The 25,900-nt window shown below is 49.4% G+C and overlaps 1 protein-coding gene across 3 annotated transcripts in view; it reads left to right on the plus strand.

The window, feature by feature from the left end:
- RCAN2 (regulator of calcineurin 2) overlaps positions 1–25,269 on the plus strand; it is a 64,893-nt gene extending 39,624 nt beyond the window's left edge. For 2 of the 3 annotated variants that reach the window (XM_083178681.1, XM_083178680.1), the window contains exons 3-5: positions 9,191–9,364; positions 10,051–10,222; positions 22,201–25,269. In XM_083178681.1, the coding sequence (XP_083034807.1) occupies positions 9,191–9,364; positions 10,051–10,222; positions 22,201–22,361 (507 nt within the window). In that variant the 3' untranslated portion in view covers positions 22,362–25,269. Of the gene's footprint in view, positions 1–2,401; positions 2,734–9,190; positions 9,365–10,050; positions 10,223–22,200 lie in introns of those variants that run through there. The other variant, XM_083178682.1, reaches the window with a different exon arrangement.
- The last annotated feature ends 631 nt before the right edge of the window (positions 25,270–25,900 follow it).

Consider the following 25,900-nt stretch of genomic DNA (forward strand, 5'->3'; position numbering starts at 1 on the left):
TGCCATGTATTAAAAGGGTATGGATTCAAGGGATGCCAATGTGATAGTGCCTCTTTACAAGGCATTGGTGAGACCACACTTGGAATATTGTGTTCATTTCTGAGCACCGCACCTTAAAAAGGACCTACAGGGGGCAGAAGGTGCACTTGCTTCACATAAATGCAGAGCTGCTCTCATCTGGTGACTCTGTAAAGTGTAAAGACCAAATGCTGGGGCACACTATAACATCCAGTACAGGGCTGTAGCTTGTGCTGGCCCAAGGGCCGGTCCTATTCTCTGGTCTTGAACCGTATAATGTTAGGGACCCACTTGATGGCTTCCTAACGTGACCCACCTGGCTGCGGTAGGGGGGCCCATATTTTAGGCCACAAAGTATGCTAAGAACCACAAGTTTACTCCATGCTTAATTGCAGAGTTTATTATAAATGTTCTGGTTACTAGTGTTCTTTGTGCTTAGAGCGTGTACTTGCATTTTCTCTTTTGTTCTGTGTGGCACTACAAGCCTCAGCATGGTAGAGTCTCTTATAGTTGGAATTAGGGTGTATAATCAGCCCCCTCTGCAGAGGTCACATGTCACGCTTGAAAGCAATTTGCATCCGACCCTGAATGTGATCCAGAACGCAGGGCCTGATTCAGAGCCGGCCGCAGAAGGCAGGCAGTTTCATCTCAACAGACCCCCTTCATACTGCACCTCAGACCCGGGAATTTCCTGTGTCTGCCCCTTTAACACTGCTTTTTATGGTCTGCCTTCCAACAAGTGTATGGAATGTAATTGTAGCTTTGATTGGGTGTTGGGAAATTTGTACAAATTGCTGTGATTGGCTGTTAAAAAAAACAGCTTTTATTGGCTGGCTGTCACATATCACATGATTACATCCCCCAATGAGCTTGTTTTTTGGCATCATGTGTGAAAAACACGGGTCTGTGATGTTCACACTGCCATACACCCGTGTATTACCCAGGAAAAACCCTGCAAAAAACCCGTGTGTAATTCCCGGGGCATAACACCCGGGAATTTCACAAAGACCCTTTAACACGGAGACGCAACACGGGAATTTTCTGCTTGCCCCAGAAAATACCCGGGTTTTTGCGGCAGTGAGAACGGGGTATTAATCTGCATTTCAACTCTGGTCTTGACCAGGGTTGAACATGGCTCTAACCCGGGTTGGGGTGCAGTCTGAAAGCTCCCTACCCAGGTTATTCAACACTGAATTCACCAACCGCAGCTATTGGATGATTCCTCTGTCTCCTTTCATGAGGTCAGCGGCCAGAGCCCAGAAAAACAAGCAGCACACTGCAGAGCACACGCCTGAGGCAGCATTCCGGCAGTAGCACAGCCATGTCCTCAGTGTGGTCAGATGAGGAGGTGAGGGAATTGCTGAATATAAGGGGAGAGGAAGAAATGTGCAGATATGACAGGAACAGTAAAAGATGCTGTGGTTTACAAAAACATAGCTAAAAGTGAGACTCTTCCCCCTGCGCAAAAATAGGCGTCGCTCAGTATTCCTCCCAGCCCCTCACTTTTGTTTCCTTTGTGACATCATGTTTGTGAGCCTGAAAAAAGTCCACTTTTAATGACACCAATAGGTTATGCTGTGCTGACCCGGGTCCAGCGTGAAAGCAGCCAACCTGGGAATAACCCGGGTTGAAGTGCAGTGTGAAAGGTGTCAAAAAGAAGTCTGACCCAGGTCGCAGCAGGGATGGACCAGTGTTCAAAATACAGGGTTGGACCCAGGTTTGCGGTCTGAAAGCAGTATTGCTGAGGCCCACAGAGAAGACACAGACTTGGATCACCATCGTGACCATAGGGTTGCAGCATCGGCCATCGGAGTAACCCTGAACTTACTCTGCTCTCTACGCCACTAAACCTGTGTCAGAAAACACCCGTCTGTTTTGTAAAAAATAACCCCCGTCTCTGCCCTAAACAGGCCGCAGCACATTGTTAAGTCACAGCGACATCTCAGCTCACCGCGACCCCCGGCTGCTGTGCAGTCCTGGAAACACCGGTCACTTGCAGTCCGCTGGGGCCTGCGTGCGAAGCTGAATCATAACCAACACAACTGAGTGGAATAAAGACTGATTGCTGCGTTAAAAGATCTATCGCTTAAACAGTTTTCCAGGCATTGTTGTGTTGTAGTTTCTCATTACCGCATCATCCAGAAATGATAATAGTGACTGATAAGCTGGGTGCTGAGGATGCAGTGACTGTTCCTACGTCTCATATGTTTGCCCTGGGGTACAGTGCAGCCCCAGTTCGGTCAGAGCAGTGACTGCATTGTCGGTGACTGGGTCCTGGTAGGATTGAGGCAGAGTTCCCGTTTAGTACATAGAATCATGTTGAGTTTGCTCCGCTGCCTGCAGATAAAAGACTACAGAAAATAGCTTTGGCTTATGTCAGTGCTGGCGGTGATGTCATTGCTGGGAGAGCGAGGCTGGAGTTGTGCTGTGTTACTGATCGCAGACGAAGGAGAGTGGCACAGCTGTGACAGACAAGGGATCGTCTCCGCATCTTCAATGGTCCTGTGCCGGGGGTAGCTGCGGAACCGAGCAAGAAAGTCTTTGACAAGTGACTACGCCACCGAGGTTTCCAATCACCCTCGCACCCTTGCAAAACCCCCAGCGGCGACATCAGAACGCAGAGAAGACATGCCTGCCCGCAGCCTGAATTTCGATGTCACCAAGCTGGTGGCCTGCGTGGTTGACACTGAGGTCTTCACCAGCCGGGACGTAAAGGTAACCTGCAGAATCCAGAAGCAGCGTTTTCACAGTAAGGTGTAAGTTCGGCTGTCGGTTCTGAGTGAGAGGAGAGCGAGGGGACCGTCGCTGACAGGTGACGTGAGTGAGTTGCAGCAGGCTCAGGCAACCTGCGGCTTGTCTGCGACTGTGTAACTAGAAGTCTCAGCATACCCTGGAAAGCAAGGCATGCTGGGATTTGTAGTCCCTCAGCTGCTGGGGGGGGGGGGGGAGTCTCTGTGGAAACATAAAGTGTATGCTATTGAAGAAGTGGTACAAGGAATGTTACTGGCAGGTGAAGAACGGCAGGGGTGCATGTCCTGCTGTCCGTACTGCAGCCTTAATGATGGGAGTTCTACTTCACATGGGATGTTGCCAGGGGCAACCAATCAACATCTACTTCTTATTTATATAGCACCTTCTAGAACAGGGGTGTCAAACTCAAATTCATCGGGGGCCGCATCAGCAGTTTGGTCACCCTCAAAGGGCCGGTTGTATCTGTAAGACTATGTGTCCACTCTTTATTATCATAAATTATTGTCACTGCATTCAATTATTACTGTTTTTTGTAATAATGTAAGTAATAACTAGCAGGGAGATTGGCTGGGGGCCTGGGACAGGGCACAGTGACGTGACGTCAGATCGCCCAGCAGGTGACCTGGGCCTCTGGGTTCGCTAGAGTTCTGGACTGGCGGTGACAGTGGGACAGATAATGATAATGACCCTGGACACAGGCAGCCGCACTGCAGATTTGTGGGCTGCGGCTGTGTGCTGCTGGCCTGGCTCTCTGCCTGCCCGGCCACGGACTCTGGACTGGACAGACTGGTCTGGACAACAAAAGACAACACAACTGTGCCCAACCCACTGCCGAACTTACAGTAAATATACTGAACCAACTGATGCCACTGCTGCGCAGCGCGGCACCACAGGCAGGAGGCAGCTCACCGCCGGGCCGGCGTCCAAGTCCGACAGGCAGCCGCAGCAGCATGCACGTCACGGTGTCACTGGCACTGCTGTCAGGCGGGCGTGTGTCACACATGGCAGCGCCGTAGCCGCTGCCCGCAGGAGGAGTCGGGCACGTCACACAGTGACACTAACAAGTCTGTGTCCACTGTCCTGCCTCCCTCCTCCTCCCAGCGAGCGCCGCGGTGGAGTGACTGTGTCACCCGGCTTCCTCACGTTGTTAGGTATGTCTCTCAGTCTCGAGTTGTCATGTGTCACTGAATGTGATGTGACACTCACACTGTGATGGCTTCCCGCAGTAATGTAATCTGCGCCAGGCGGAGGTGGGTGGCGGCGGGCCGGATTTGGCCCGCGGGCCTTGTGTTTGACACCCGTGTTCTAGAAGATAATAGATAGAATCTGATTGGTTGCCTATAGCGACATCCCATCGTAGTAAATCTCCCCCTCTGTGTTTATTTCCCCCGACGCTTCCTGTAGCCCTTTGTAGTCATCAATGTGGCTCTGCAGTGCCCTGTTCTCATGCAAACTAGCATTGATTATCTCTTACAGGGGAGACGGAGCAAAATAAAGTACCAGCCTACCAGCTCCAAACTGTCATTTTTCGAAGCCTTTCATGTGGCAGTTAGGAACGGAAAGGATCCTAACTGTCTCTCACTTTAGCCCCCCCCCCGAATAATAACAATCTCTGAATGATTCGCCCCCTGGTTACTGTAGGTATTTGTACTGTACTCTGCACTCACTTAATGGCAGCGCAGGTGCTGTTACATTGCACACACAGGATGGAGAGAACCCATACTATACACACCTGTATGACCGCTGGCTTGTTGGGAATGATGTAGCGGGATATTGGGCAGGATCTACATGGGGGCACACTGTGGGCCAGATTCTCTAACCTTCAAAAGTGATAAAATGGAGAGTGATAAACAGCCAGCCAATCAGCTGCTACCTGCCATGTCACAGACTGTGTTTGAAAAATGTCAGGCAGGAGCTGATTGGCTGGCTGTTTATCACTCTCTATTTTATCACTTTTGAAGCTTAGAGAACCTGAGAGAGATGCAGTCTGTGTTTCTCCTGCTGCTGTGGAACTACAAAGTACAGCTCTGACAGGACGTACAGGTGGAAAGCCACAAGATGCCTGATTCTATAAGCAGCGGTTAGCGGGCACACTATGCAGTTGGCATTACTCTGCCCAGTTTGTCTCCCAGCGCCTGCATCTAATGTTCCTTGTGTATGTTTTGTGTAGGTTTCATAATTACAAGCCTTAGTACTATTACTATTTAGGGGTCTATGTTCTAAGCCAGGCATGTTCAAACTGTGGCCCTCCAGCTGTTGTGAAACTACACATCCCAGCATGCCTTGCCACAGTTTTAGCATTCCATAATAGCAAAATTGTGGCAAGGCTTGCTGGGACTTGTAGTTTCAACATACCTCCCAACTTTGAGGGACACTGGCATGCCGGAAATTTGGGGCGTGGCCTAGTTAAAGGGGCGTGGCCTGCTCTCACCACTTTCCCGCGAGGCCAGATGTCCCCAAGATTTATGAAAACTTGGAGAGAGATAAAGTGCCAACCACTCAGCTGTTGACCGACATGCTACAGGTTGTGACAGGAACTGATTGGTTGGTCCTTTAACTATCCCCACATTATCTTTCTCCAAGCTTAAGTCATCCCCACAGTCTGCTAGAGGCGCATGCCCTCAGCACATCATTCTGAGAGCCGGCATGTTACAACCATGGGGCCTAATTCAGACTTGATTGTAAAGCACTTTTTTTTTTAGCAAATGGACAAAACCATGCTGCATGGCAGGTTGGACAAGTGTAACATGTGCAGAAAGAGTTAGATCCCACTCACACCACACAAATAACCCATGTCCGACCCGGGTCACTGTGCGGTGTAAAAGGGCCTTTTCAAAAATCCCAGGTCCAGCAACCCGGCAATCCGACCTGGGTTTTACCTGGATTGTTGGGCAGTGTGAACGGGTATCCAGGGTCCCGTTCACACTATAGGGAGAACGCAGCTTCAGCTCCAATTGCTGACTCCTCCCCCACCCGTCCTGCCCCGCCCTCAATGATGTCAGCGGCCCGGCTTATTGCCGGGTCGCTGTGGGGAGCTTCACCTCGCAAATGCTGTGTCGCTCCCGGGATGGACCCGTGTCCAAATCCCAGATGCAACTTGGCATTTGCGATGTGAAATGGATATTAGATTTGGGTGGGGTTTGTTCAAACGGATATCTATATTGCAGTGTAAAAATAAAGCAGCCAGTATTTACCCTGCACAGAAACAAAATAACTCACCCAAATCTAACTCTGCACATGTTACATCTACCCCACCTGCAGTGCAGCATGGTTTTGTCCATTTGAGCAAAAAGCAGCTATGTAATCGGAGCTGAATAGTCCCCATGGTCCAAACCAGTATCTTGCCCAGAGGCAAGATACTGGGGAATATTTATCAAATTGTGAAGACAGCGATATGTCAAATCTGAGAAATAAAGAACCAACCAATCAGCTCCCGACATTTTCCAAACCCCGTCTGTAAAGTGACAGCAGCCTATTGGTAAGCGCTTTAATTAGGGTCTATGTACTTAACCCCCAGAGAGTTAAAAGCAGAGTTAAAAGCAGATAAAAAAAACAACAACCAACCAGCTCCTAACTGTCATTTTTTTCCCAAACAGAGCCTGTAACATGGCAGCTAGGAGCTGATTGGTTGGTATTTTATCTCCGTCCACTACCTATCTCTCCAAATCTTAGTACATAGATTCATATCTCTCTCCAAGGGGTTAATAAACCTTTCCTGTAGAGGTATAAAGTGGGGAGGTTCCTTATAGCAACCCCTCAGCTCCTAACTGTTAGCAAAGGCTGTACAGTGACAGTTAGAAGCTGACTGGTTGGCGATCTCTCTCCAAGCCTTGCTAATACCCCTTTCAGACCTCTTTTCGCATGCACGCGCACAATCCCGGGACTAGCGTATGTCTGAATGGCTCTACCTGGGATTTTAGTCATCTAAAATCCTGCGTCCTGCGCACCTGCAATGGACCTGGGATTTTTAAAAATCCGGGATTGAACCGGGTCTAAAATCAGATACTATTATCTTCTAGAAGGTTCTAAATCAGGCATGTCCAAACTATGGCACTCCAGCTGTTGTGAAACTACAAGTCCCATCATGCCATGCCACAGTTTTGCTATTAGGGAATGCTAAAACTATGGCAAAGCATGCTGGGATGTGTAGTTTCACAACAGCTGGAGGGAGACAGTTTGGCCATGCCTTGACTAAATCAATAAGAAGCAGCATCCCATCTGAAGTAGAAGTCCCATCTTAGTAAATTCCCCCCAACGTACAAAGCCAGTGCAGCACATATACAGGCCACTATCGCCCAGTCCCCGCTGCTGTACTGTCACACTGAGCCCTGCTGCTGTACTGTCACACTGAGCCCCGCTGCTGTACTGTCACACTGAGCCCCGCTGCTGTACTGTCACACTGAGTCCCGCTGCTGTACTGTCACACTGAGCCCCGCTGCTGTACTGTCACACTGAGCCCCGCTGCTGTACTGTCACACTGAGCCCCGCTGCTGTACTGTCACACTGAGCCCCGCTGCTGTACTGTCACACTGGGCCCCGCTGCTGTACTGTCACACTGGGCCCCGCTGCTGTACTGTCACACTGAGCCCCGCTGCTGTACTGTCACACTGAGCCCCGCTGCTGTACTGTCACACTGAGCCCCGCTGCTGTACTGTCACACTGAGCCCCGCTGCTGTACAGTCACACTGAGCCCCGCTGCTGTACTGTCACACTGAGCCCCGTTGCTGTACTGTCACGCTGGGCCCCGCTGCTGTACTGTCACGCTGGGCCCCGCTGCTGTTCTGTCACACTGAGCCCCGCTGCTGTACTGTCACACTGAGCTCCGCTGCTGTACTGTCACAGAGTCCCGCTGCTGTCCTGTCACACTGAGCCCCGCTGCTGTACTGTCACACTGAGCCCCGCTGCTGTACTGTCACACTGAGCCCCGCTGCTGTACTGTCACACTGAGCCCCGCTGCTGTACTGTCACACTGAGCCCCGCTGCTGTTCTGTCACACTGAGCCCCGCTGCTGTACTGTCACACTGAGCTCCGCTGCTGTACTGTCACAGAGTCCCGCTGCTGTCCTGTCACACTGAGCCCCGCTGCTGTACTGTCACACTGAGCCCTGCTGCTTTACTGTCACACTGGGCCCCGCTGCTGTACTGTCACACTGGGCCCATCCCTTTGTTTTATCAGCCCGTCCCGCATCAGTGCACCTGGCCAGCAATTGCAATTGTAATGAACTCCATTATCATCGGGCCCGTATTACTTCTCTTCTAGCCGCAGCTATGGCAGAGGTGAGCAATAGCCGCGCTCTCCGGGTGATATGGAAATAAGCCGGTGGAAGGAATCCATCCAGAACAGCGTCTGTGAAGTAGGACCTCAGACACCAGGAATTAGCGCAGGAGAGCACAGTTCATGAATACAAATTGCCAGATTAGGACAACTTGCTTAGGTCACATGCATCAAGGTTTCATATGGTAACCATGGAGACGCAGCATTCACTAAGCACCCACATTTCAGGCATACGGAAGCGGCAGCAGCCTCTTTTCTATTAAATTAATATTCCCGTCTTATCCAGAATTCAACTCTTGTATGTGCAAACCGCAAGGGGTCCGTGTGGTTGTGGGTATCCGGGCGCCGGATCTTCTATGTCTAGATGGATCATATTATGGTCGGACCGTGCTTAGCCGAACCTGTCTAATTAGATGATTTAAAGTTAGACGCCAGCATTAGAACGACGGGTCGGCATTAGATATTCATATATACACTTCACCCGATCATTACATATGCATGATCGGGTGTAGTGAATATACCCGGTCCCCTGCTGGCACCCCCGGGGGGCAGCCTGTGCTGCCTGGCACCTGGGGAGCCCACCTCCCCCCCATAAACGTTCTGGGGCAGGCAGGGAGACTTCCATCTCCCTGCCTGCCACTGTCCTCAGGCTCCCTGCGGCGTCCGCCGCAGGAGCTCAAATTCGCCAGTCAGGGGCAGCGAGCCCCTGACTTGTTGAATACCGGAGCCGGCGAGGCTCCGGAACGCAGCGAGCAGTGGCAAATGTGCAGCGAATCCTAAACAGGATTCGCTGCACGTCGCCGGTATTCACATTGAATACTGCCCTATGTGTAATCCCAGTCTGGGGTAAACACTGGTTGCTTTTGCATGTAGCACACTTTTAAGCTGCTTTGATATTTCTGTTTGGCCACAACCACATCTAAATCCTTCTGCATATGTTACATCTGCCCCATCTACAGCGCAGCGTGGTTTTGCCCATGTGTACAGATGCTTGCTTTTTTTGTTCTGGTCATAAACCATCCCCATGGCGTTAAAAAGGGGTGAGACGTTCTGATAGGGGGTGCCGTGATGTCCCAGCATTCTTTGCTCTACAATTGTTTCTGTTTAGTCCTTTAGATGCTATAAATGTCCTTTTATTTTCTTCCAGGAGAAATTTGAGGGTCTGTTCCGAGCCTACGATGACTGCGTCACCTTACAGCTTTTCAAGAGCTTCCGGAGAGTACGGATAAACTTCAGCAACCCCAAGGCCGCGGCACGGGCGAGGATAGAGCTTCACGAAACGCAGTTCAGAGGGAGAAAACTAAAACTATACTTTGCACAGGTAAAACCAATAGAATTATGCCAAGGACGGGAAATGTTATCGGGGGGGATTCTCATCGAGGGTCTTAAAGCCACAGGAAGACCTCCATCCCGTACTCTGTAGATCACAGAGCGTCAGTATGGACCATAATACCCTCCTGCAGCGTATACATAAAAATAGTGTTTTATATTTCTCTATAGCTGATCAGTGTAGCATCTGGGTAATACAGATCAGCAGGGAGCCCCGCGACTCTGCTGTAATCGTTGTGGCAGCTTTGGATGGCCACGGGGAGATTTATTTCACACGACAGTCGGTCACCTTGTGATATTACTGACTCGTAGACCTTCCTCATATACCAAGGTCTGTGTGTTACCTGCAGGAATCTGCATTTCTTACCGCGTCATCTTAACAGTTATCCCAAATGTAGGTGTACGACTCTATAAAAGACCTTACCCTGTGCAAACAAGGAAGGTAAGGCCATAGGTGCGCCTACCTCCAATCTCTGTCTTCTCAGCTCCCTCTCTTCATTTCCAGACATTTGGAAACTGTTTAGTGTCCCTGCAAAAATTGCTTTCACTTTCTGCTATGGCATTTGGAGTGATTTGGTCTGTTGGGTGGCCTCTAGTGGTCAGTTGCGGTACTTGGCCTCATAGAGGTGAGGAGCGGTTGGATTATGGTTTGCGGATGAGACTTATCTTTCTTTTCAGGCCCAGACGTCAGAGACAGACGGAGACAAACTCCACCTGGCTCCCCCACAGCCCGCTAAACAGTTCCTCATCTCACCCCCCGCGTCGCCCCCAATTGGCTGGAAGCCGATAGATGACGCCACGCCAGTGATCAATTACGACCTTCTTTATGCGGTGGCAAAGCTTGGACCAGGTAAGGACTTAACATTTACTACATCAGTTTTACTGATACACAATTAGGACGAGAACGCTGGACTCCCCGTCTGCTCAGCCTGTGACCAATGACTGCAATTGTCGGTAAAACCCCCTGTACAACTGTCAGGCCTTCGTAGAGATCAGGACCCCATATGCTGTGCTCTATACTTGTTATTCTCTAATAAATAACTGCATTAGGAATGGGAAACGTAAGTTACGTGCGCGTGTAAGAAATGCTCATAATGCAAAGCAACGATACTTATACAAGACAAATATTCAGCAATAGTAAGCCTGCTCTAAGCAAATGCTTCGAAAGCTAGTCTGCTACCTTGTGATTGCCTCTGTGTTTGTGCAGCAGGGCTGTGTTCGCACGGGGATTAATGTTTTTTGTTCTGTGCATGTGCATATGCAGGGTGCGTGCACCCATGCCCCTCTCCACCCCCCCCCCCCCCCCCACCCGCTGTCCTGCAGGGGTGGAGAGGGGTGGCGGGCGGCATCATTAGCATATGGGAACTCCTAGCATTTCATGGCCGTTCACATGCTAATGAGACCATGACGCGCGTGGTGGACTCGTGAATTTGCCCCGCGAGGGTACGCGGATACCTGTGAAGCCCGCGAGGGGACGCGGATACCTGTGGAGCCCGCGAGGGTACCCGGATACCTGTGAAGCCCTATGTAAAATCACGGTAATCGCGTCGGTCGCATCGCATGCGATGCGACCGACGCGATTTTTTACCTTGCGATGCCCAAGATCCAAATCGTGGGCGCCGTTCTAGGTAAAGAGTACCCAAAATTCAAATCGGGGAGCTACAGCAACTGCCAGTGAGTCCGTTTGGAATGGCTGTTGGTGTTGCTCCCTGATTTGAATTTTAAACTGTGCTGCAGCCCCTTCTGTGGAGCCTCCCCTGCTAATGACTATAGGGTAACACTGGGTACACACCTATGCTGCTATTGGGGCAGTGCTGAAAAGACAGATAATGGTAAACAGTTGTTTCCTCATAAAACGTGGCCGCAGTCTCGCCAAACATCCCCTCCCGACCAGGTGCTGGGCCACTCGGCCGCGCTAAGTAGCTTATAAGATCAAAATGTGCATCTTATTCACACAAACAAAGGCAACACAACTACTTCGGTACACTGCACTGATCAGTATGATGTGCGACATGTACATCTGTAGCCGAAATACTGGGATGCAGCAGCTGTGGATTTTTCTTGCGTCAAGTTGTGTTGTGCCTCATCTGCAACTTTGTACGTGTTTAATACGAATTCCTATGCGGGTACAGTCTCTAGTACACGGAGAGTGCTATTCTGCTGTGTCTGTGATGCGAGAAGCAAAATGTACAGAAAAGGCAGTTACTCTGCATCACCCGGAGCAGCTTAGTTGTGCTGGGAACGCCATATAGCGTATTAAGGCTAGGCTAGGTGAGGACAGAGCTGTCCGTGTGTATGCAGGAGAGCTAGCCGATAATCAAACAGTCTGGTGCAGCAGCAGTGTTGGATGCAGCAGTGTGTTCTTTTGTTCTGGTGCGCATGCACTCGGAGTTGCAATTGAGGCGTACTGGAGATGCACTATGTCAAAAAATGTTTTTAAAATGTATTGGGCGTTCCCTAGTGTTGACAGGGGATATGTGTGTGTGTGTGTTTTTTCAACCATGGAGGGCCAATTTGTGTGGGGGTTTTTTCTGTGAGGGCCCACTGTGTGTATCTTTTTCCTGTGCGGGCCAATATATGTGTGTGTGTGTGTGTGTGTGTTGTTTGTTCCTATGAGGGTCAAGGTGTGGGTATTTTTTGCCCTGTGGAGCCAGTGTCCCTTATTCTGGTTCACTCGCAAAGGCAAATTCCTTCTCAAATGGACAAAACCATGTGTACTGCAGGTGGGGCAGATGTAACATGTGCATAGAGAATTAGATTTGGGTGGGGTTTTACTTCAAAGTAAGATCTATATTGCAGTGGGTGTGTTGAAACTGAAATCTAAATTGCAGTGTAAAAATCATGCAGTCAGTATTTTCCTTGCACAGAAACAAAATAATTCACCCAAAACTAAATCTCTCTGCACATGTTACATCTGCCCCACCTGCAGTGCCCCACCTATTTTTACACTGCAATATAGATCTCACTTTTGCAGTAAAACCCCACCCAAATCTAATTCTCTCTGCACATTCCGAGTGAACCAGAATAAGGTATGTGTATGTGTCCCCTAGGGGCCATTGTGTGTGTTTGTGTTTGTGTGTGTGTGTGTGTGTGTGTATATGTTTTCCTTTGGGGCCAATATATGTGTATGAGTTGTTTGTTCCTGTGAAGACCAATGTGTGTTTTTTTTGCCCTGTGGGGGCCAGTGTGTGTGTGTGTTTTTATTTCTTTCTGTGGTGGCCATCCATTATTCAGATCTGATTGAAGTACAAATTTGTTCTCAAAATGGGCTAAACCATGTATAGAAAGAGAGTTAGATTTGTGTGAGTTATTTTGTTTCTGTGCAGGGAAAACACTGGCTGATTTATTTTTACACTGCGATTTAGATTTTAGTTTCAACACACCCCACCCAAATGTAACTCTCTGCACATGTTACATCTGCCCCACCTGCAGTGCACATGGTTTTGCCCATTTTGAGAACAAATTTGTACTGCAATCAGATCTGAATAAGAGCCTAAGAGGCGCATTTATCATTATAGAGCGATGCCGGCGCGGTGACATCGCCGGACATCGCATTGTGGTACCCTGCAATACCGCCGGGATTTATCATCTGGCAGGCGCAGGGACAGGGCTCCCTGCGAAGCCGTGACCCAGAAGCTGGGGGGTCTGCGCATGCGCGGTAATGCGCTGACCCTCGCGACCCCGCTGACCACGTTGCCGCTCAGGCAGTACGATGTGTAGCCATAGGCTACAATGGGCTATCACCATATCAGAATGGCGATAGCCCAGGGATGCGAAGCCGGGCTGCCTGATGTTGATACATCGGGCAGCTTCGCATCCCCCATAGAAACCTATGGGGGATGCGGCCGGCGGCGCTGCAGGGGGGATCGCAGCAGGGATCGGAGATTCCTGCTGCGGTCCCCCGTTAATACATTTAGGTGATACTTAATATTTGCGGTTAACCCCCGAAAAGGGTGAAAAGGGTTGTTTTCAGGGATTTAGCCGCAAATATTACTTGATAAATGGGCCCCATAATGAGGTGTGACTGTGGCCTGCGCTCTGATGCTGAGCGGTGTCATTGTGTCGGTGTGTGCGTGGACAGGTATCATTTATATTCATTGTCATTCTGGTGACCGGGCTGCAGGTCATTTCCTCTGCACGTGGGCAGGAGAACATTGCTGATTATAGCCCTGCGCATATCCCCAGCCCTGGGTCAGCGACATATTAATCATCCAGGAGCAGTAATAGCCTTGTCAGTGCGGAGAATCGCATCTTCCCCTTATTACATCACAATGCAGCTCAATGTGTCACATTGGTCCCTGTCCCCAGCAGCCTTTATGTGTCATCTGTGTCATTCAGTGCTGGAATCCAGAGACATCATGGATGACATTGTGTCCTAATCACACACAGCACGATTGTATGATGGACTGGGAGATGGAATTTATGTAGACAGGGGGACTAATTCAGGCTTGCTCGCAGCCTAGTGAGCTGAACGCATGCCGCCAGTACCCTGATGCTGCCCCCTGACCACCTTCCTCCCCTGCCCTTGGGAACACCTTGGCGAGTGTGATACTCTCCGAAGGTGTTCGCACAGGGGCCCGCAGATACATACATACAGTATTTATTTATTTTTATTTATCACCAGTTTCTTATATAGCACACACATATTCCGCAGCGCTGTACAGAGAATATTTGAACATTCACATCAGTCCCTGCCCCAGTGGAGCTTACAATCTATATTCCCTACCACATGTACACGCACACACAGACATTCTAGGGTTAATTTAGTTGGGAACCAATTAGAATACCAGTATGTTTTTGGATTGTGGGTGAAAACCGGAGTACCCGGAGGAAACCCACGCAAGCACGGGGAGAATATACAAACTCCGCACAGTTAGGGCCATGGTGGGTATAGTACCCATGACCTCAGTGCTGTGAGGCAGTAATGTTAACCATTACACCATCTGTGCTGCCCCTCTTACATGTAGTGATGCCATTATGTGGCAGGTGTGGGCCCCAGGTTGTAGGTCTGTAATGCTAACACCGTTATCTGCACCTAGCGGTTATTCTACAGCTGCAGCGTTACCCACTCCACGGTACAACACACAGAACCATTCATTGTAGGCTTGGCGTGTGCCACACATGTACCAGTCAGATCTCTATGTATACAATGAGAGCTGTGACTGTGTAGCTGATCTCGGCTTCTCCTCCGGACGCTTTTATACTCCCTTTACTCTCACAACTGCACTTTATTTGAATGCAATAAAGAGTGTAATTACTGCAGCCAGACCCCAGTGTGCAGGCTGTCTGTGGTCCGCCGCAGTAGCGCACGCAGGGGGGGTTTCTGAGTACCCAGAACCCCCCCCCCCAGGAGTCTAAGGGCCCTACTCTGAAAGCTGAGGGTCCCCTCTTTCCGTGGGTACAAGAATTTAAAAAATCGGCCCTTCGGAACTGGAGATATTTGACTTCAAAGCAGTGGTCCCCATCCAAGCCTGTTAATTGCTTTTCCAGTCAGATATTTCAGGTTCTGTCTGACGTAGAGTTTTTTTTTGAGGGTATATTCTAAAAGCTGGGACTCTCCCCCTTTGAGGGACACTAGTAGCTTGTCTCTACTATTCCCAGAACCAGAGATATCAGCCTTCCAGCAGCTGGTTACTGCTCCAGCTCCACACACCTGGTATGTAGTTTTATATTCTCGTTGGCAGATTGCTCTGCCTCCTGAACTCTGATCCCCTAGTGCCCAATAGCGTTTGGTAGGTGGGATTCTCTAGTTTTTAATTCCATTAAAAGCTAAGAAATCAATTTCCGGGAACTGGAGATATCTGCAGTCAAGCAAGCTGTCCTCCCACCAGAAAATTATGAATAATAAGCCCACTCCACTATACACCCCTCCTCTGCGTATTAAACATCCTCTACCACCCTGTAAGTTATGTATCAGGGCCCCTTCATTCAGCCCAATGCCCCCTTCTCCCACCCCATCTCCCACCATCTGTGCAGTAAAGGGGCAATTAGTGGAAATTACTGATCCAGGCCCTACATGCTGAGCGGTTGATATAATACCCCCTACCACCCGCGGGACATCAGAGCTTCCCCCACCCCTACCGCTGGAGGATAGGTAGGGGCCCCAATACATTGCTATGCCCAGGGGTCTACACTGCTGTTGACGCCCCTGTGTATATAAATATATATATATATGTGTGTGTTATTATTATTTATATAAATTTGGTCTATCTATAATCCTTTAACTGACCCGGCATATACTGGGTCACCTAAGTGTCCATCTCCGTGCTTTACTCCGCCCCTCTGGAAACCCCCTTCTGAAAATCATGCGTTTGCCCCTGCGCCTAATTACTATTGATGTTTCCAGTCCATTGTCTCAAAGGTGCACTCCTGATTTATCTTCACATCAAACCAACGCAAACAGAACCAACAGCATAAATCATGGTGCCCCCGGTAGATCCAGAGCAGTCTTCTTGACAGCCTTCCTTACCTACTGTATATGTGGTTTCTCTGCAGAGGGGAACATCTGAGGGAAGTTTCCTCCCTGGGCAAATTCAGTATGAGTTGCCGATTTGCAAAACTGCAACTCCCATCGGCAGGCTGTGGGGGGGGGGGCGCCCAGCACAGGGCAAGACCACATAGCCCACCGAGTCCCTCCCCGCAGTGGGCACGCAATGTTTTGTAGGTGCATAACTACCGTCTACCTCCTGGCTGAGTATCCTGCCTGCAAATCCAGACCAACACCGCCAATTTTCCAGGTGGTTGCGGCTGTGTGTGACGTAGCACAGTCGCCATGCCAACTCTAAACCCTTGTGCTTCTCACCCCCCCCCCATGTCTTTTTAGCTCCAACCCCCTTCTGTCCAAAGTCCCCAATGTCTCTCCAGAATTCTTCTGTCCCTCCAGGCTCCTAGTGACATAAATCACATGAAGAAGGCTACAGTTGTTCAGCGTGTCCGCCATTGTGGTCAACAACAGTTTCCAATCGAAGAACAGCATTCTCTATACCAAAACAAAACATGTCAGCACTTTATATCCCGCATTTATCTGCTGTAGTCTGTCAGTTATCTGTAGATGTAAAAGAACAACCCCTTTGTCTTGTTCCGCTCTCCTACTGACTATAGGGACGTATTCTGCATGAGAGATGCCATAAAGATGCGATGACCCTGAAGTCTGTGATTCTTCTAAAATTGAGTTGTTGGCATAGTGTCACTTGGGACTGTAGCTGGGAAATGTCTCTATCCCTCCTACGTCCCTATCCCTCCTACGTCCCTATCCCTCCTACGTCCCTATCCCTCCTATGTCCCTATCCCTCCTATGTCCCTATCCCTCCTACGTCCCTATCCCTCCTACGTCCCTATCCCTCCTACGTCCCTATCCCTCCTACGGCCCTATCCCTCCTGCGTCCCTATCCCTCCTACGTCCCTATCCCTCCTACGTCCCTATCCCTCCTACGTCCCTATCCCTCCTACGTCCCTATCCCTCCTATGTCCCTATCCCTCCTATGTCCCTATCCCTCCTATGGCCCTATCCCTCCTACGTCCCTATCCCTCCTACGGCCCTATCCCTCCCACGTCCCTATCCCTCCCACGTCCCTATCCCTCCCACGTCCCTATCCCTCCCACGTCCCTATCCCTCCCACGTCCCTATCCCTCCTACGTCCCTATCCCTCCTACGTCCCTATCCCTCCTACGTCCCTATCCCTCCAATGTCCCTATCCCTCCTATGTCCCTGTCCCTCCTACGTCCCTGTCCCTCTTACGTCCCTGTCCCTCCTACGTCCCTGTCCCTCCTACGTCCCTGTCCCTCCTACGTCCCTGTCCCTCCTACGTCCCTGTCCCTCTTACGTCCCTGTCCCTCCTACGTCCCTGTCCCTCCTACGTCCCTGTCCCTCCTACGTCTCTATCCCTCCTACGTCCCTATCCCTCCTACGTCCCTATCCCTCCTACGTCCCTATCCCTCCTACGTCCCTATCCCTCCTACGTCCCTATCCCTCCTACGTCCCTATCCCTCCTACGTCCCTATTCCTCCTACGTCCCTATCCCTCCTACGTCCCTATCCCTCCTACGTCCCTATCCCTCCTACGTCCCTATCCCTCCTACGTCCCTATCCCTCCTACGTCCCTATCCCTCCTACGTCCCTATCCCTCCTATGTCCCTATCCCTCCTACGTCCCTATCCCTCCTACGTCCCTGTCCCTCCTACGTCCCTGTCCCTCCTACGTCCCTGTCCCTCCTACGTCCCTGTCCCTCCTACGTCCCTGTCCCTCCTACGTCCCTGTCCCTCCTACGTCCCTATCCCTCCTACGTCTCTATCCCTCCTACGTCTCTATCCCTCCTACGTCCCTGTCCCTCCTACGTCCCTGTCCCTCCTACGTCCCTATCCCTCCTACGTCCCTATCCCTCCTACGTCCCTATCCCTCCTACGTCCCTATCCCTCCTACGTCCCTATCCCTCCTACGTCCCTATCCCTCCTACGGCCCTATCCCTCCTACGGCCCTATCCCTCCTACGTCCCTATCCCTCCTACGTCCCTATCCCTCCTATGTCCCTATCCCTCCTACGTCCCTATCCCTCCTACGTCCCTATCCCTCCTACGTCCCTATCCCTCCTACGTCCCTATCCCTCCTACGTCCCTATCCCTCCTACGTCCCTATCCCTCCTACGTCCCTATCCCTCCTACGTCCCTATCCCTCCTACGTCCCTATCCCTCCTACGTCCCTATCCCTCCTACGGCCCTATCCCTCCTACGGCCCTATCCCTCCTACGTCCCTATCCCTCCTACGTCCCTATCCCTCCTATGTCCCTATCCCTCCTACGTCCCTATCCCTCCTACGTCCCTATCCCTCCTACGTCCCTATCCCTCCTACGTCCCTATCCCTCCTACGGCCCTATCCCTCCTACGTCCCTATCCCTCCTACGTCCCTGTCCCTCCTACGTCCCTATCCCTCCTACGTCCCTATCCCTCCTACGTCCCTATCCCTCCTATGGCCCTATCCCTCCTACGTCCCTATCCCTCCTATGGCCCTATCCCTCCTATGTCCCTATCCCTCCTATGTCCCTATCACTCCTACGTCCCTATCCCTCCTACGTCCCTATCCCTCCTACGTCCCTATCCCTCCTACGTCCCTGTCCCTCTTACGTCCCTGTCCCTCCTACGTCCCTATCCCTCCTACGTCCCTATCCCTCCTACGTCCCTATCCCTCCTACGTCCCTATCCCTCCTACGTCCCTATCCCTCCTTTAGCTGACCTGCACTGAGGAGAACAAACGAGGCTGCACCAGGCTGGCTGTAGGCTAGATGCTCTGCGTCAGCACCAGGCCTGTGACGTGATATGATATCCCAGTGCATGGGGCACTGAGTCATAGGCACAGACAGCGGCCCGTTCCCCCTGCCCAGGAGATTACTGGCATATTGCTAGATCTATTTTAAAACCAGAAAATGCACTACTATGCAAAGTCGCACCCTCATTATAGCCTGGAATTGGGCTTAATTAACTCGGCCTATACTTTTAGCTTCCATTGCTCATACATGGCAGATTCTCTTGTTAGAATACGGTACTCTGTGAGTCAGCAACATGTCCGGAACACCCGTCACCACGGCGATGCGTCATCATAGGTATTATATTTGTGCTACGCACCCTACGGAGTAGCCTATCGGAAAATCACATGATGTGCTGTATATTTCTCATCTGCAGGTCCTCAGGGCGAGTCTGGCTTGCGACTTTATTTTATTGCACACGGCTGTTTTATTAGACTTTAGAGACATTCATTAATGAATTGACGGCAGTGTGTAATTGAATAGAGATAGGCAGCAATCCGCAGTCGTCCAATGACCCGTCCTGTCTGCGGCCAGGTTAGTAACAGTCGCTGCGATGTTTCTAAACAGGTTGCAGAACTGTAGCAGGAATACGGCATTGCTGTCACATTGAGGATCGGATATAGCCACTGAGATGAAAGTCGCGGCAGAAATTTCAAACCCAGAAATTGCAAACCAGTCTGGGATCCCAACTGTCGGAATCCCGGGCCGTTTTCGCTTCTCTGGGATGCAAATCGACTGATGGTATTCAAAGTACTGACAGTCGAGTGTCGTAAAGTGAGGATTGGCAATAAAGTGTGCGGATTGTCGAAAAACAGACGTGAATTCGACAATTCGCGTCAGTTTTCGACAAAACAGATTTGACTATTGAATAGGGGACGTCTGCTGTTTCCGCTGGCAAAAACTGCGGACAGGACTGAATACCACCCATGTCTGGCCAGTTCCTAGCACATAAGACCAGTAGTTGCACAGGAATTGTTACTATGTTTTACCTTGTTAGCAGCTGGTGTATGTTTCTGGTTGCATTAATGATTAGTACTTTAAAAGTCTCTATAATAGAATAATGCACAATAGAAAGGCGGATTTGTCTGACTGCTGCTTACAAAGGGCGGCAGGATGATTCTCTCTCAATAAAAGGTCCTCCGAGGCTGCAGACTTCATCGGGAAAATAATGTGACATTTTGCTGTCTTTTATCAGCCGGAGAGCGGACAGGGAGGTGATTTACTTGTTGTGCTAAGGGGTAGTTCTCTTTTGTGTCTCTGTAACCACTAAGCTGCGTGTAGCCATCAGAGACCAATTGGCCGGTGGTGCTAGCTGGCAGCTCTGACGTCAGCTTGTGGCTGAGAAATTAGCTTGAGCCCCGGAGGCCGCGGAGTAAGGAGGAATCAAATCATTTTCTCTTGTAAAGCCGCCCAGCTTGCTGCACCGTAATCTCCTTCATTCACTGTGTTCTTCATTGTGCCTCACTCCCCCTCCTTATAGCCTGCGGAGTGCATGAGGCTCAGGTTAACCCATTGCAACAACTCTGTGAAAAAGTGGCGTAGCCGACAGGATGCAAAGGAATCGGTTGTAGCGAATGTGCGACTAGTCAGCAATGTCAGAGCTGCAACATTGGGCCTGATTCAGGCCTGATCGCTAGGCTGCATATAGTCGCAGCCTAGCGAACAGATCAGTGCGAGGTGATGTGTACTAGAACTAGTGCAATGGAAAAAGGCATATCCGGCCTGGAGCTGACGTCGCACACCCTCCCCTAAAACGCACACTCCCAGCGGTTTCCTAGGGATGCCTGCTTTTTCCTTTGACTCCCACAATCATCTTGCGAACGGCATTCAAATAGAAAAAGTAGCAGGACTTCATCGCAACACGGCCTCCCGCATGAGTACTGTGAGCCATACGCATGCGCAGTGTATCAATAATCAAGTCTACAAAGGGAGATTAAGGTTAGGCTATGGGTGTGGAGGTCGAGGTTAGGCTGTGAGGGGGGAGGGAGGATAAGGGTTAGGCTCTAGAGGTTAAAGGTAAGGCTGCAGGGTTAGGGTAGGCTTAATCTGCAGGGGGGTAAGGTTGCAAGGGGAGGTAAGATTAGGCGGAGGGGTTAGGTACTAGAGAGAGGGTTAGGCGGAGGGGTTAGGTACTAGAGAGAGGGTTAGGCGGAGGGGTTAGGTACTAGAGAGAGGGTTAGGCGGAGGGGTTAGGTACTAGAGAGAGGGTTAGGCAAAGGAGTCAGGATTGTGCACTAAGTTTGGGCTGAGGGGGTAGGTTAGGGTTAGGCTGAGGGTGGAGGGGTTAGGGATAGGCACTAGAGGGAGGGTTAAGGTTAACCTGAATTCGGATTACCTATACATTGACGCATATTGGACCTTTTTCATAGGTGAAGTAGGGACTGGCATCTTGACACCTCTATACAGGTAATATCTCTGCACAGGGAATTTGGGTGTGTTATAGGGTTCCGACAGTCGGGATCCCGACAGTCATTAGCCCGATGTCAGGATCCCGACTGCCCGGACTCAGACAGCATGGTGAGCGCAACAAAGCCCCTTGCGGGCTCGCTACGCTCGCCACCTATTCTATTCTCCCTCTATGGGGGTCATGGACCCCCACGAGGGAAAATAGCGGGTGGCCGCCGGGCACCCGGCTGTCGGCGTTTTGACAGTCGGGATCCCGACGTCGGGTAAATGACTGCCGGGACCGCGTCCGGCACCCAGGAATATAAGGACTGCCTTTTATACTGTACCATATAAATGCTCCTCTTCCCTGACTCCCATCTCCGTATCTTGCTCATTTCCTACTCATTCCGCATCTCCTAACGAGAAGCTCCTATGGGGTCACAGCCATTTACAAGTACAAAGACTAAATCAAATGTTCCAGGATCCCATTGAGTGGCAGAAACCAATTCCCAGCCGGCAGCGCCGCTGACAACAGGCTAATCATGTGGATGTGCGGAGATGGAACTCACAATAGACGTCGCCTTTCAGTCCTACTTGCTTGACTGATCTTCTGTGGGACACAGTGCTGGCTTGTGACACACAATCCACTAATTATTTCCATGCGGAGCTGCACGTATCGCCAGTTCAGTGCAGGAGAATCAGATATACGATAGCCGTCCCGCTAGTGACATCACAGGCGGCCAACAATCAGAGTACGGACCAGTTAGTCTTTTTTTGTAATAAAACAAATTATTAACAATGCGTTGGAACGTGATCAAAACTGCAGCACACACATACGTGCGGGAGGTCACGGTGATATACATTTGTGTCTTGTGTATAGTATAGTACCAACAATATCATAAGTGCCGCTCCGACGAACGGGTTGTGGGTTGAACCAATTTTCATGACTACTAATCCGGTATGTTCATTACAAACCATTTCTTCATCCTCGTTAGGCCTGACTTACCTCAGTAATATATCTGGTTCCTAGAGACCAGAACAGCTGCATTCACATAAATGTTCATCCCACAAAATGGCTGCCACCTGCAGGTGACAAGGACGGTCAATACAGTATACCCATTTTTACATTGGTATCTATTCTCTCCGCAGGCCAGAAGTACGAACTTCATGCAGGAACAGAGTCCACCCCCAGTGTCGTCGTCCACGTGTGTGACAGTGACTTGGAGGAAGAAGAAGACCCAAAGAATTTACCCAAACCTCGAATCATCCCAACGCGGCGCCCGGGTTTGCCCCCCACCAAGTCCAAGTGATGTGTCCCCATAGCACAGTGTTGTTCCTTACCACACCAATTTATTTCCTCTTTTCTTCCTTTAGAAAGTAGGATTTTCTCATTTTTATAGGGATGTTATTGCCACGCGGTAATATGAGCATGTGACCTTAAGAAACCCAATCGTCAGTGAGGGGCTCCATGCCCAGAATGCCTTGCGGTGCCGTAACCTTACAAGTCCTTCCGATACTGTACAGCTTGTGTTCTTCAAGGACGGCATTTCTCTACTGAAATACAGTAACCTATCAGAAAGGCAAAAAAACCTGTCACGGCTCGTTACCACCAATGCATCGTTGCGTTATTTATGCGCTTGACGAAACGCATGGAAAGTGCCGCACGCTACATTGTTGTTAATGCTGAATGTAATGTGTTTTAAGCGCCAATTAGAGAAGCTCAAAGCGCATTACAAATGCATCGGTGCAAACGAGCCCTTCCTCATTGTTTCATTTTATTGTATGTACACCGGGTTATTTACGTCGTGAGGTGTAGACACACCCATTGTTTTGTACAGTTGTGTTTCGTGCCCTCGATGCAGTCTGGACCCCCAGCACACAGCTGAAAGAGCCTTCGTACGAACCAGTGTTCGTCCTATCCATTCCCGAGGTCGGTGCCTCGCACCTCAGTGATGTCACAAGTGTGCAGCGAAGGGATAGGCTGAAATATTGGTCCATGAAAAGTCTGGTGGGAGGTCTCCCGTTCAGTTTACCGATCACTATATGGTCATAGAACCCAGCGGAAATGTAATGATTCAGTCCATATTGTATACTGTATATCCCGTTACTAATCAGCACAAAGATGAGTGGGGTCTGTCCGCACAAGCACTGTCCACAGCCAGAAAGAATTATTTTAATATACATTTCCAACAACCATAAACTTTGCTAGGTATATATATTAGCGCCTCTGTAAATAGTAATAGAAATTAATTACAAAATAAACCTTATTATATGTTTAGATGAGATGTATTTTCTTGAACAATTTATATACTAGTAGTTTTGGACCCATTTTACGACGGGACCCTCAATGCCCCTTCCCAGCAATACGTATTACCCCCATTGCCGGCGCAACAAGTTCTCCTCTCCAGTCCTGGTGGTCTGTCCCATCTCATGCCTCTGCTGTCATTTCTCACGATGAAGATGTGACCTCAATTATATTGATTATGCAGAGTACACATAGCGATACTTCGGCCATTTTGGGCAGTCGAGGAGATTGCTGCATTGAAGCGACTTTGGTCCCCCAAGGAAATTGATTTGATCTTTATCAGGCATATCAGTAAGGGAAATTGTACTGATTGGTCCGATCTCATCCAGGGTGAGATGTACCAAGCCTTGGAGATAAACTACCAATCAATGAGCTCCTGTCATTTGTTTAAACACAGTCTGTAATACGGCAGTTAGAAGATGACTTTATCTCTCTCAATCCAGGTCACTTTTACAGACGTGCACCCTTCTTACATTCCCCCCTGTTGTCTGCTTTTATTTAGCACTGCCCTCCATATAGCCTTTTGGTCAGGAGAACAATTTATCTCTGCAGAACTGCATTCTGTGTCTAATGCTGGGCATACACTATACAATTATCTGTCCAATCCACTAATTACTGGTTTGTCGGACAAGCTGAAATTATCCAATATGTTCAAAAGATATGACAATTACTCAGCCTTATCTGGTATTGCCGCTGATGGATGTCCAACATTTCCCCTGCACCTTCCCAGAAGTGGACCGGGAAATGTTTCCTCCGCTGTGAGGGAATGCAGATATCTGGCCACCAACTCTTGATGGTTTCTGCTTGTCAGATAAAGGGGTCTATGTACTTTATTTGTGAGGGACGTGCAACAATAAATTATTGTGTAAAATATGTTTAAATGCCTCTTATGTTGGTGCACTTAGAGAGCGCACCTGTTAGCCTCAAGCGTGAGCAGCCATTTTGTGGGCAAAGCCAAAATGTGAGGATGCCGCAAATGGCATCAGAGCATGAGTGTTGGTCAGGGAACTTCCCACGTATCACCGGGAACTAATGAAACAATTTATGATTCAATATTGGTTCAGCCCACAAAATGGTCGTCTTCACTGTGTGTAAGAGGCCATTTTGTTTTTCAGCAATGTCACTGGTTCCTAATGAAATGATTTCCTGCTGACATATGGGGGTATTCAATCTCCCGCGGGGGAGATGGCTGCAGGGCCACATTTAATGCTGTCTTCTCCGACAGCATTGAACAGGGTATCTCGGCAGAATGACTTTACAAGCAATATAGCCATTTTATTATGCGGTTTGTAGCTGAGGTAAATTTTAATTTCACCTTTGACCTAAGAGCAGCTAAAAGGTAAAAAAGTAAAAATGGACATTTACAAAGCAAAAAAAAGCATTTTTAAATATATTACTACCATCTAATTTCTGCACTGGAGTAGTGAGTAATAGCATTAATTTGCCAAAACGTCCATTTTTCAATGACGTACCACTGGGGCTATGGGCGAATGAAGTAGTAGCCTAACTTCATTACAGGGGCCAGGCGTAAACGGCATAGTTTAGCGTTTAGTCCGTATCAGATGCTGAGGTAGAATCATTATCTATTCCATCGGTAGACACCGTAACATCCTCTGTCTGAATTGGCGTTATCCCGCCATGCTCACACCATCCGGCATGTTCCAGATTCTCAGCATGGCAGAAATCACGTTGTGGTCAGTCTTTGTTACAATTGTACTAAGTCTTTGTTATTTACGTACAAACGCATTTCACCGTAGCCTAACAAGAATGCAGATTGTTATTAGATACAGACAAAATGTGTTCAAGCAGATGCATTTTTTTGTACATTTGTATAATCGCCTGAGTATGGTGTTTTGTATAAATTAGTTACAATTTGAGTAGAAAAAAAAAATAAACTCTGATTATTTATCCTGCTTGGCCCCTGTTATTTCAAACTGTGATGTAGAAAAAAAGACAGCTCTTATTGGGGGACTTGTCCTTTGTGATGCTAATCCCTCCACCTTTCTGCTCACTGACCGTCGTGACCGATCACATGCAGAGTAATGTATCCCTACGCCCAACCAATCACACACACAGCTCTGGGGTAGATGTATGAATCAGTGATAAGGGAGGAGAAGTGATACAGTGCCTGGTACTTTATCATCAGCCAATCAGCTCCTAACTGTCCTTTTTAAACCCAGTCTACAGCTTAACAGTGATTGTCCGGTGATAAAGTACCAGGCACTTTATCACTTCTCCCTTATCACCGCTTCATACATCTACCCGCTACACCTATATCGCTACACCTGTCTTTCTTTCTCTGACAGGATAAATCACATCTCTCCGCTCACTAACCGATCACTTGCAGAGCACTGTATCCCTACGCCCGACCAATCACACACAGAGCACTATATCGCTACTCCTGTCTTTCTTTCTCTTACAGGATAAATCAAATCTCTCCGATTACCTGCAGAGCACTGTATCCCTACGCCCGGCTAATCACACACAGAGCACTATATCGCTACGCCTGTCTTCCTTTCTCTGACAGGATAAATCACACACTTA

The sequence above is a fragment of the Crinia signifera genome, chromosome 3, assembly GCF_055691185.1.
Source record: "Crinia signifera chromosome 3, ASM5569118v1, whole genome shotgun sequence".
In the NCBI taxonomy this organism is placed as follows: domain Eukaryota; kingdom Metazoa; phylum Chordata; class Amphibia; order Anura; family Myobatrachidae; genus Crinia; species Crinia signifera.